Raw genomic sequence first — 13,058 nt, forward strand, 5'->3', positions numbered from 1 at the left:
CTCATACTTTAGATCATACTTTATTTTATGATATATCTGTATCCCACCTACTAGGGTCAAATAGTATTTTTTTCCCAGTCTGAAACTTAAGTGAGCTGTTTTGCATCCTAAAAAAATAAAAAAAAATGTATAGGACTGTGTTTACAACATTGAAAAAAGACTGACATCGGTTAAGACCAGGATATTCCCTAGTGATTTTACATCAGGTTTCATACCCTAATTTTAAATATGTAATTTAAATTTGCAGTTAATATTTATTAAAGAATTGTTCAAGCATCAAAATTAGCTTTAAAGCTTGCTTATATATTAAGTCTTCTGTTTATTTCAGTTGCTTAGTCGTGTTCAACTCTTTGCAACCCCATGGATTGCAGCATGTCAGGCTTCCCTGTCCATCACAGACTCCCGGAGCCTACTCAAACTCATGTCCATTGCGTTGGTGATGATGCCATCCAACCATCATTCTCTGTCGTCCCCTTCTCCTCCTGCCTTTAATCTTTCCCAGCATCAGAGTCTTTTCCAATGAGTCGGTTCTTTGCATCAGGTGGCCAAAGTATTGGAGCTTTGCTTCAGCTTCAGTCCTTCCAATGAATATTCAGGACTGATTTCCTTTAAGAAGTACTGGTTGGATCTCCTTATGGTCCAAGAGACTCTTAAGAATCTTCTTCAACACCACAGTTCAAAAGCATCAAGTTATTGTTATTCAATTCTACATAATAAAGAGTCTAAAATGGAAATTTTCAAATGGAAGAAAATTCAGTCATTGTATTCTCATCATTTTTAGGATGATTTTTTAAATAATCTGCTCCTGGATAATAAATTACCCAACACCCAGTGGCTTAAGACAATAAACATTTATTATCTCAGTGTTTATAGGTAAGGAATCTGGGCACAGCATGGTTGGGTGCCTCTGCCCAAAGGTATCTTAAGAGGTTGTGGTCAAATTGTTGGCCAGAGAGGCTGTCATCACAGAGTTCAACTTGGGAAAGATCTGCTTCTAAGTTCACTCACATGGTTGCTGGAGGATTCGATTCTGAGGGCCTCATTTCCTTGCCTCTCATAGGCTAGCTCACAACATTCTCTCTCTGGCTTACCCAAGAGAGAGCACACAGGTGGAAGCCGTGGTCTTTCTGTAACCTAATCCATCTCTTGACACGCCATGACCTCTGCTGCATTCTGTCGTTAAATCCAGTCTACCCTCAAAGAGAGACCACACGGCGATGTGAATATCAGGAAGTGGGATCATTGGGGGACCAACCTGGAGGCTGCCTCCCCCAGTAGCTGGAAAGCAATCTCAGATGAATGACAACTGTGTAAGAACCTAAAGAAACAAGCGTATAGCATATCAATCATTATTTCTCAATTAAAAGAACATCTGTATAGGTTATCTTAAACATAGATGCTGAATCAGAGAATCTCAGGTTAAAAAGACAGTATAAAATCCAGCTGGCTTACTGCCCTCCTTCCATTAAAGCTGTCATTCAGCCCTTGCATCTTTAGTGATAAGAAATGTACCACTTTAATTTTTGAGGAAATCCTCCTGAAAGAAGTTTTCACTGTGAGCTACAATGAGTTCTCAGTCGTTAGCCCTAGCTGGAGAGTCATTTTACTCCAGAGTCTAGGTGCTTCTTCATGCCAATACAAGGATTTTCTTTTTTGTTTCATGTTAAAGCTTTTATTTCCTATTCACCATCATACTTTTGCTTTCATTCTAAAATTAACCAATTAGCCCTCATAGCAACCCTGTGAAGTAAATACGGTCATTATCCTCATTTTGTTTAAGATAAGGAGATTTTGGCATAGAAAGGTTAGGTAATCTACCCAGACAGTACTTGAAATTAGCACAGCTGAGATGTGGACACAGGTAACTTGGCTCCTATGTCCACTTTTTTTTTTTTTAACTGCCTTTCTAAACTGATGAATTTTAAAACAGAAATGTTCATTTGAAACTGCTTAGCATAGAGGCAGATAACCTTGCAAATCTCAGTAGTCTCTGGAAGAACCGTCATTTTAAAGCCTAGATTCCCCCAAAATGTATATTCCTGGTAAAGATCTTGGGTCACTGAGGAAAGAGTAAATCAGGTTCTGAATGCTCAATTTCAGAAGGCAGGAGTGACATCCATTTGGGATGGCTGAATTACCACAACCGTGGACGCCTGGAGGAACTTGCCTTCTTTGATCTAGTAAACTCATTAGCAGCATCTCTTTACCTGACACTGGCTAAATGAGGCCTCATGGACCAGTACAGGCGGGATGGAAGAGCAGCAGAAGCAGGGAGATGAAAGCTCAGCACCAGATGGGCAGGAGTAAGAAGCGTGGGCCCGGCAGGTCCTTGAGGCAGGAAAGTCCAATGGAAAAGAAACTTGAGTTGCTGCCTTTAGCCAGCCTCTGATGTAACATTCAGTTTGTATGTGTTTGTTTAGATACAGACATGGTCATCATTTACCTGTCCGCTGGCATTACATCAAAGGACTCTTCAGAAGAAGATAAAAAGGCAACTCTCCGTGTCATCAATGAAGAAAATAGCTTTCTAAACAACTCTGTAATGATTCTCACCTACGCCCTCATGAACGGTAGGTAGTGTTTCGAGATCCTTTTCTTTCAGATAAAATGTTCTCTCTAAGTGCATGCTGCTTTCAAAAAATATGAAAGAACCATCACAGGGTGCTTTGATGAGGGTATGAGGAGCAGATTCCTTCCCAAACCCAGCTTTCTTCCCCTTAATACAGTTACTCAGGGCGTGTGTCTCTTCATCTCTTTGTCCAGAGAGCTCTTCATTTCTGAAACTTCTGCAGTTACACGGTCTTACACAGGCATCTGTGCAGCTCCATTTTTGGTGGGGGGAGGGGGGAGTTTCTCCATATACACTTGGATTTTGATACTGTATGAAGCTTATTAACTTATCTCATTGATTTAAGATCAGGAAGCCCAAGTACTAACCTAGATTATTCTCTAAAACCAGGACAGTGAATATCACATTTACCTGCAGAATCACCAGCTGTGCCGCTTTCTCCCTATCCCCTTGCGTAGCTGTGTTGTGGCAATGAGAAGTGTCTACTCGACAGAGTTCTTGTGAAGGCTAACCCTGACATTGAGTGAACACCCAGGATGGTGCCAGGCACTTGCTAGGTGCTCATTAAGGCTGATTGTGTGGCTGTTAAATCAGTCTGTGAGAGAGTTTACTAAACTGGCAAATCTGATAGAGTACTCAGTAGTTTCCTTTCAGCAATTTAACCATCCTCCAGTCTGACGACAGCCCAATCTTCTAGCTCCCTGCCGTGTCATGCCCCCACCACCACCACCTATGAATACACAGCTCCTCCTTTTCTTCTTTGGGCCCCTTGCCCTCAGTGTTCAAAGTGGCCCCATTCTCTTGTTCTTGAGAGAACACATCTTGATTTACAGTCCTCACCTGTTGTCTCTCATCTCCCCTCTCCACTTCCAGATTTCTGTGCAGAACCAGCTGGCTTGAGGGGCACTGGTTCTTACATTTTAATGGGATAAGGATTACTTGTAGATTCATCTTTAAATGCAGACTCCCAGGCAGTGTCTACAGATTTGTGATCAGACCGTCCTAGATAGTTCAGGAATCTGTATTTAGGCCAGCATGATTGTTTTCCAGATATTTTGTGGACTGCTTGCACATGGAAAAACACAGGGGCTGATGTCTAGAGGTTTTCAGTTTCGATCTGCATTTGCTAGCCGTGTGGCTTATGGCTAGTTACTTAATCTCTTGGGGGCCTCACTTCGATCTGTCAAATAAAAAGAATAAAATCTCCATAGGGTTGCTCTGATAATAAATATGCAAGATATGTTGTGCTTATGAAGCACATACCGTATACAACATAGTGTGCTGAGGTCCTAGAGCTGTTTTATACAACATCTCTTGTCTTCAAGAAGCCCTTGACCCAGTGAGGAAGATAGACTAGGCAAATGAATTAAAGGCAATAGAAGAGGTGTAAGGAAACATAAAAGGAAGCGACCATGCCTTTCCCATGTGTTTTGCAGGTCTGCTCAAGCCGATTCTGAGCAGTTTTCTGGCGTCACCCATCTCTTCACTGGTCCTAGATCTTCCCATGGGAGTATCGTGTGCACTTGCTGTGCCCCTGATAATTCCACTTTTTGAAACTTCCCCTAACCACTCTCATCTTTTCTCTTTCTTCCCATAAGCTAGCCTGACACACCTCTCTGAAAAGTATCTCTGAACATTACTCAAGAGGGTTGACACGTACCCTTAATTCTGTCAGTTCAAATAGGGAAGCAGAATCACAGTGAAAATTGTGGTATATCAAATTAATTATCAGAATAAGAGCACGTACTATTGATAAGAATGTAAATTTGTACAGCCACTGTAGAAAACAGTATGGAAGTTTCTTTAAAAACTAAAAATAGAGCTACCATATGATCTAGTAATCCCACTCCTAAACTTCTGAGAAAAACAAAAGCTCAAATCGAAAAAAAAAAAAAATACATGCACCCCAATGTTCATAGCAGTACTATTAATAATAGCAAAGACATGGAACCAACCCAATTGCCCATAAACAGATGACTGGCTTAAGAAGTGGTAAATGGGGAGGGAAGATGGCGGTGACCGGCTGGCTGGAGAGTCTGCGGGCGGCAGAGAAGACGGCGCTGCTGCAAGACGGGAGAAGAAAGGTGCATTATTTGTTCCCAGATGGGAAGGAAATGGCCGAAGAATATGATGAGAAGACAAATGAACTACTTGTGAGGAAGTGGCGTATGAAGAGTGCCCTGGGAGCCTTGGGCCAGTGGCAGATTGAGGTGGGAGAGCCAGCGCTCCCAGGAGCAGGGAGCCTGGGGCCTGAACTCATCACGGAAAGCAATGCCAATCCCGTATTCATGCGCAAAGACACCAAGATGAGTTTCCAGTGGCGAATTCGAAACCTGCCGTACCCTAAGGACGTTTACAACGTCTGTGTGGACCAGAAGGAGCGCTGTGTTGTCGTCAGAACAACCAACAAAAAGTACTACAAGAAGTTCTCCATTCCTGACCTAGAAAGATACCAGCTACCTCTGGATGAATCCTCACTGAGCTTTGTTCACGCCAACTCTACTCTCATTATCTCTTACCAGAAGCCAAAGGAGGTCCTGGTAGCTGAGTCAGAGCTGCAGAAGGAACTGAAGAAGGTAAAGACAGCCCACAGCAGTGACGGGGACTGCAAGACTCAGCAGCTGCCGCCTGAGCCTGACTTCTGACACTGGGTGGGCGAGGCTTTGCCTGTAGGCCTGTGAGACTTCGGGCTTGGGCCTTTCTGGCACAGGGGCAGCCTCTCTTCTCCCAGGAGCTGTCTAGGCTTTGTAAGAACTGGGCCTCAGGGCATTCCTAGCCCCTAGGCCGTGGTCTTCCCTCCTGAGTAAAGTAATTCTGAGTCCAAAAAAAAAAAAGTGGTAAATGTATATAATGGAATAGTACTCAGCCATAAAAAAGAATGAACCAGTCATTTATAGCAACATGGGTGAACCTGGACAATTAAGTCTGAAGTAAGGCAGATAAAGAAAGAAAAATATATCACTTATATGTGGAATTTTAAAAAATAATAATAATAATACAAGTGAATCTATATGTGAAACAGATTCACAGACATAGGAAACAAACTTACAGTTACCAAAGGGAAAAGGTGTCAGGGAGGGATAAATTAAGAGAATGGGATTAACAGATCCTAGCAGAAGGCAATGGCAACCCACTCCAGTACTCTTGCCTGGAAAATCCCACGGACAGAGGAGCCTGGAAGACTGCAGTCCATGGGGTCGCTAGGAGTCGGACACGACTGAGCAACTTCACTTTTACTTTTCACTTTCATGCACTGGAGAAGGAAATGGCAACCCACTCCAGTGTTCTTGCCTGGGGAATCCCAGGGCGGGGGGAGCCTGGTGGGCTGCCGTCTCTGGAGTTGCACAGAATCGGACACAACTGAAGCGACTTCGCAGCAGCAGTATATATAAAATAGATAAGCAACAAAGATTTACTGCATAATACAGGGAACCATATTCAATATCTTGTAATAACCTATATTGAAAAGTAATCTGAAAAAATATATATGTATATAACTGAATCACTTTGCTGTATACCTGAAACCAACACAATACCTCCATTTAAAATAAGAGTAAGAATGTACACAATTATGGGGGGAAACTGCAAGAGTGAAGATGCAACAAGAAACTGACAACTCAAAGGTTATTAACCAGCTCTGATCTGGGTGAACAAGTTGAAGCTTGCAAGGATATCTGGAGACTAGGACCACTGCAGGCTGTGTAGGAAGTCTGGTGTCGAAGTCTGAGAAGTTGTTGTCCCTTTGTGGCTGCTCTCTCTGAGTTCTCAGTGAAGCGTCTGGAGTGAGCCTGCCCTTGGTTGGGTTTCCCTTGGTGAGTAAGCCAGCAAGTGGGGAAAGGGAACTGAACACAAAATCAGAAGAGTGGAATGAACTGGAACTTTCAGGTCCCTCTGTGTCTGTCTCTTAACATCTCTCACTTCACCTCTCAAGTTACAGCACTTCACTTTTGGCCACGTTTAACCTGGAAGCATAGAAGAAAGGGGATTCTGGGAAACATAGTTTCCAGCACGACCACATTGTTGATAGAATAATCCATTCTGCCACCCTACTTACTCTGCTGCCACCCCTGCATAATGCTTCATAATGGAGTGACATAAAATAACCCAACCCTTGGTATCTTGTGCTATGCTCTTTGTCTAGCAGATATTCCTGTTTGTTAATTTTCTTGTACATTTTGAAAGAGCCATGCAGTACATGACAAAGAAAGGAAATGTTTTTATTGCCTCAAACTGTCTCCTTTTATCATTCACCCCTGTAAGCTTCTCAAGGGTATAAGATCAGGGATCAGTCACATCTTATGTGTTGTCTTTTACTCTGAAGGATACCACTCACCTCCCATTTCAATTATGCGTCAAGCAAAGGCAACGATAATCTGATTCTGATTCTCCTTCAGCATTGTCTGAGTGGAGCAAAATCTAAATTATTTATATATAATGTGTTAAGAAAGAAATTATATCCATCAGATCCTGCCATGATTTTAGAAATGGACTTCCAAAGCTTGAAGTATATATATTTCCTATTTAAAAATGATAGCCACTGAAGGTAGGTGAACCATGAACTCAGATTTTTTAATGACTAAGCAGTTCAAGAACATGAGTCTTTTTAAAACTCATTGGTAGAATTTCAGTAGTGACTGAAATAACTTGAATTTGTTTACAATGGTACCCATATGGGATCAGTTACTAATCCTTTTGACTGTGTTCCAACAATAGCAAACCAAAACTTTTAAAAAGGTTTATTAAATTTATGTTTGTGCTATAGATTACAGATGTTGTAGAACAATACATCCCAGTATGCCTGAATCTTTTACAAAGATTTTAAAACTCTCCAAACATAAAAAATATATATTAAATAAATCAAATCCAGTATTATCCCTACAATATAAAGCATGAAAACATTTGTAATTAAACTGAGTTTCAAGAAATGGGGTTTGGAGACATCACTAAATACAATCCATAATTCTTTCATTTAGTTGCATGAGACTTTGGCAAGTGGTTAATAGGCAAAGAGGTAAGAAATGAAATGGCAAACCTCAATCCTTTAAAACTCTTACAACTTCATCTACTAATTTAAATTAGATGCAGACTTGTTAATATTACTTTTGCTTTCAAATATTAAATGCAGAAAACTAATTTACATTTTATAATTAAACTTTCAAGGAAGAAATCCTTGCTGAATGGGGCTCCTCTGTTTAGTCATGTGTTTTTCATCATTGCCTTTTGAAGAATTCCTTTGGCCTCGTTACTATTTGAGGAAAGATCATGCCTTCAGCTTTGTTCCTCTGCAGGAACTGGTATCTGTGTCCTGAGTCCAGATTGTCTCTGCAAAGATCCCTTTGGGCACTACAAGACCTCATTGAGACCCTTATTAGATCTTAATGACAAGGCTATCCTATGGATATACACCAGTTAGTTTTACATTGTCTTCCCTTGGCTTTCTATTTCAGATGGGGTGACTGGCTTGAAAGAACTGGCTTTTCTAAGAGATCTGGCTGAACAGAACTCAGGGAAGTATGGCGTGCTGGACCGGATAGCCTTGCCTGTGATTAAGGGCAGCATGATGGTGCTGAACCAGCTGAGTAACCTGGAGACCACAGTTGGCAGGTTCTATACCAACCTTCCCAACCGGATGATTGATGAAGCTGTCTTTAGCCTCCCCTTCTCTGATGAGATGGGAGATGGTGAGTTCAGAGAAAACTTCCTACTGAAGGAAAGCAAAAAGAAGTGGACATGAGTCAAACAGTAACTTTTAAATGTTGTTCAGTATTTGCCATGTGAGCATTAGGGGGAGTGGGCATCCCTTTCTCTGGTCAAAGGATTGTGTAGCCTCCCCGCCACTGGCCCAGTGAGTACTATGTTCTAGAGCAGAAATCCGCAGCCTTATTTCTTCCTCATTGCTCTAGCCTCAGTCAACATAATGGGTCTTGGGATGGGAGGTGGGAGGGAGGTACAAGAGGAAGGGAACTTATGTATACTTACGGCTGATTCATGTTGACGTGTGGCAAAAACCAATACAACATTGTAAAGCAATTATCCTCCAGTTAAAAATAAACAATTAAAAAACAAACCATAATGGGTACATCTAGAAGCTTTGTGAGGATTCCTCTCAATCTAAAAGTGAATTTGGTACTAAAGAGTAACTTTGCATAGCAAGTGGTAATTAAGGCAGAAGTGCTCGAGATTCAGCATCAAAGGCAAGGCAACACAGTGTAGTCAAATAGATACAGGCTTGACATGGAGAGGATTTCAAATCCTACTCTACCACTTGTTATTTTTGGTAATGTATTTAATCTTGTTACCTCACATTTGGTTATCTGCAAAAACACGACATCTTTCATGCAGTAAATCTTTGGGTTATTAAGTTCATAAGATTTCAGTTCAGTTCAGTTCAGTCGCTCAGTCACCCATGAACCACAGCACGCCAAGCCTCCCTGTCCATCACCAAATCCCAGAGTCTACCCAAACCCATGTCCATCGAGTCAGTGATGCCATCCATCCATCTCATCTTCTGTCGTCCCCTTCACCTCCTGCCCTCAATCTTTCCCAGCATCAGGGTCTTTTCCAATGAGTCAGCTCTTCGCATGAGGTGGCCAAAGTATTGGAGTTTCAGCTTCAACATCAGTCCTTCCAATGAACACCCAGGACTGATCTCCTTTAGGATGGACTGGTCGGCTCTCCTTGCAGTCTAAGGGACTCTCAAGAGTCTTCTCCAACACCACAGTTCAAAAGCATCAATTCTTCAGCAGTCAGCTTTCTTTATAGTCCAACTCTCACATCCATACATGACCACCAGAAAAACCACAGTTTCAGTTCAGTTCAGTTCAGTCACTCAGTCGTGTCCGACTCTTTGTGACCCCATGAATCACAGCACACCAGGCCTCCATGTCCATCATCAGCTCCTGGAGTTCACTCAGACTCACGTCCACCGAGTCAGTGATGCCATCCAGCCATCTCATCTTCTGTCGTCCCCTTCTTCTCCTGCCCCCAATCCCTCCCAGCATCAGAGTCTTTTCCAATGAGTCAACTCTTCGCATGAGGTGGCCAAAGTACTGGAGATTCAGCTTTAGCATCATTCCTTCCAAAGAAATCCCATGGCTGATCTCCTTTAGAATGGACTGGTTGAATCTCTTTGCAGTCCAAGGGACTCTCAAGAGTCTTCTCCAACACCACACTTCAAAAGCATCAATTCTTCAGCGCTCAGCCTTCTTCACAGTCCAACTCTCACATCCATACATGACTACTGGAAAAACCATAGCCTTGACTAGACGGACCTTTGTTGGCAAAGCAATGTCTCTGCTTTTGAATATGCTATCTAGGTTGGTCATAATTTTTCTTCCAAGGAGTAAGCGTCTTTTAATTTCATGGCTGCAGTCACCATCTGCAGTGATTTGGGAGCCCAAAAAAATCAAGTCTGCCACTGTTTCCACTGTTTCCCCATCTATTTCCCATGAAGTGATGGGACCAGATGCCATGATCTTCGTTTTCTGAATGTTGAGCTTTAAGCCAACTTTTTCACTCTCTTTCACTTTCATCAAGAGGCTTTTTAGTTCCTCTTCACTTTCTGCCATAAGGGTAGTGTCATCTGCATATCTGAGGTTATTGATATTTCTCCCAGCAATCTTGATTCCAGCTTGTGGTTCTTCCAGCCCAGCGTTTCTCATGATGTACTCTGCATAGAAGTTAAATAAGCAGGGTGACAATATACAGCCTTGACGTACTCCTTGTCCTATTTGGAACCAGTCTGTTGGTCCATGTCCAGTTCTAACTGTTGCTTCCTGGCCTGCTTACAGATTTCTAAAGAGGCAGGTCAGGTGGTCTGGTATTCCCATCTCTTTCAGAATTTTCCACAGTTTCTTGTGATCCACACAGTCAAAGGCTTTGGCATACTCAATAAAGCAGAAATAGATGTTTTTCTGGAACTCTCTTGCTTTTTCCATGATCCAGTGGATGTTGGCAATTTGATCTCTGGTTCCTCTGCCTTTTCTAAAACCAGCTTGAACATCTGGAAGTTCATGGTTCACGTATTGCTGTAGCCTGGCTTGGAGAATTTTGAGCATTACTTTACTAGCATGTGAGATGGGTGCAATAGTGCAGTAGTTTTAGCATTCTTTGGCATTGCCTTTCTTTGGGATTGAAATGAAAACTGACCTTTTCCAGTCCTGTGGCTACTGCTGAGTTTTCCAAATTTGCTGGCATATTGAGTGCAGCACTTTCACAGCATCATCTTTCAGGATTTGAAACAGCTCAATGGGAATCCCTTCACCTCCACTAGCTTTGTTCGTAGTGATGCTTTCTAAGGCCCACTTGACTTCACATTCCAGGATGTCTGGCTCTAGATGAGTGATCACACCATCATGATTATCCGGGTCGTGGAGATCTTTTTTGTATAGTTCTTCTGTGTATTCCTGCCAGCTCTTCTTAATATCTTCTGCTTCTGTTAGGTCCATACCATTTCTGTCCTTTATCGAGCCCATCTTTGCATGAAATGTTCCCTTGGTATCTCTAATTTTCTTGAAGAGATCTCTATTCTTTCCCATTCTGTTGTTTTCCTCTATTTCTTTACATTGATCGCTGAAGAAGGCTTTTTTATCTCTTATCTATTAGTGTCCAAAATATCTTTCAGTAATAATTAAGTGGTCTAGGTTTATTATTTTGTTTTTTTATTACTACTATTATTGTCATTAATATCCTGATTTCACAAGTTACCCATAATACAATGTCAGGTAAAGTGTCAGGTAATCTTCATATGATTAAGTTTTTAGTCTTTAAAGCAGGAAAAATAACATTTCCATCACAGTAATTGTGAAGATTAAATGCACTAGTATATTTAAAGCATCTAGAGGAAAGCCAGGCCAACACTATGTGCTCAGTAAAAACATAATTTTTTCTTTTCCTCCTCAATTTCTTGCTTATCCTTTTCCCCTACATCCTTCCCTCTCATCTTCTCTTGATAAGGAAGTTTAAGAGCTAGCTAATTACTAGGCAAACAGCATCACCATATGAGATCTTGTTTTTAAGTTCCATTTACTAGGAATTTTCACAATATTCAGAGAAAACTCACATATAAAAAGTAATAAATGTTATAGAGGCTATGATTTATAGAAGTTCAGTAGATATGTTCTTTCTATCGGGAAGAAGTAGGGTAGCTACTGCCATACCTCAATTTCTTTTTCCTTCCTAGTTCTGGCAGGGCCAACAGATGTGTATAGAATAGAAACTCATGCCTTTACATAAGGTTATTTCCCTTTATAGGGAAATGTCAGGTCTTAAATGCGAGTGGCAATTTACGCATTTTACCAATGTGGCTGAGTGCCAGTCAGGCATTTTGTCAGGCAGGGATGGACAAGACACATACCTCACCCTCAAGAAGTATTTTAATCAGATAAGAGAAAAATAGATCAATGGAACATGACAATTCTGTGTGAAAGGAATTGAGACAGGTGTCGAGACTGAGTCTTGATCAAGCAGAGCGGATTGTGTAGTCAAGTTCCGTTACCGTTAGCGGTATCAGATAGAGTGGGACCCTTCCCCAAATTTTCCATCCAGAAGCTACCATGTATGCTTTAAATTAAATTATATGCAAAGCTGATGCTTCCCAAAGTTTAGTCCTTGGGGCCGGTTTTATGACTCCCATGCAGTGGGTTTCAATCACTATCTACTGATCTGCTGTGTTCCCCTACTAGAGTATAACATATTCATCATTGTACTTTCACTCCCTGGAATTACTGGATGACACTTCCTCCAACTCCATGACAAGGGGACCCTCAGTCTAAAGAAACTCATGTTTAGATGGCTCTAATTCAAAATCTCCATAGATTCAAGTATCAGTTACTAGACATGTTTCTTTTAAAATGCAAGTCTATGTACTTTAAAGTAGGGAAGCTCAGCATACTTTATTTGCCACAATGGGATGAAGAGTCTTCTGTCCAAACTGATAATTAAAAAGTAAGACTGCCTTTCTTTTATCAAGCTTGCTGTCAGTATGTCCAGAGGAGAACAGAAATTTGAAGTGAGCATGTGGTCCCCGAATATTTCTGTTGCACTTTACTGCTCTGTGAAAAAGACTCTCTTCTTAGACTAAAGCCCAGGGGAATGTGGCATGCAGACTGTGACCTCAGTCTCCTGGCTCTCATAGTGATGCTCCCATCACTTATAGGGATACCTGAGCAAAAATCTCCAAAATGTATTTTTATTTTTTTTATTTTTTTTTCAAAATGTATTTTTAAAAGCTTCTTAGATAACTATTATTTTAAAATGTTTTAAAACCAATAGATAGCATTCTGAAAATTGACTACTTAAAGAATGCTTTTGAATTTATAATAAATACCCATTGCACAGCTTTTCTTTTTTCTTGTCTTACTGAGGTATAATTAACAGAGCATTAGTTTTAGGTGTATAAAATGATGATTTGATATTTGTATCTATTGCAAAATACTGCAATAAGTTTACTGTATACCAACCACTTCATGTAGTTATAATTTACTTCTTG

General features: G+C 41.1%; 1 protein-coding gene and 1 pseudogene across 1 annotated transcript in view; both read left to right on the plus strand.

Moving 5' to 3' along the window:
* CACHD1 (cache domain containing 1) overlaps window positions 1-13,058 on the plus strand; it is a 238,231-nt gene that overhangs the window by 179,672 nt on the left and 45,501 nt on the right. Inside the window, exons 8-9 of the mRNA XM_069593634.1 lie at window positions 2,421-2,570; window positions 8,017-8,250. Of these exons, the coding sequence (XP_069449735.1) occupies window positions 2,421-2,570; window positions 8,017-8,250 (384 nt within the window). The remainder of the gene's footprint in view (window positions 1-2,420; window positions 2,571-8,016; window positions 8,251-13,058) is intronic.
* On the plus strand, window positions 2,850-5,403 carry LOC138442387 (protein DPCD pseudogene; annotated as a pseudogene).

The sequence above is a fragment of the Ovis canadensis genome, chromosome 1 (assembly GCF_042477335.2).
Source record: "Ovis canadensis isolate MfBH-ARS-UI-01 breed Bighorn chromosome 1, ARS-UI_OviCan_v2, whole genome shotgun sequence".
Lineage (NCBI taxonomy): Eukaryota > Metazoa > Chordata > Mammalia > Artiodactyla > Bovidae > Ovis > Ovis canadensis.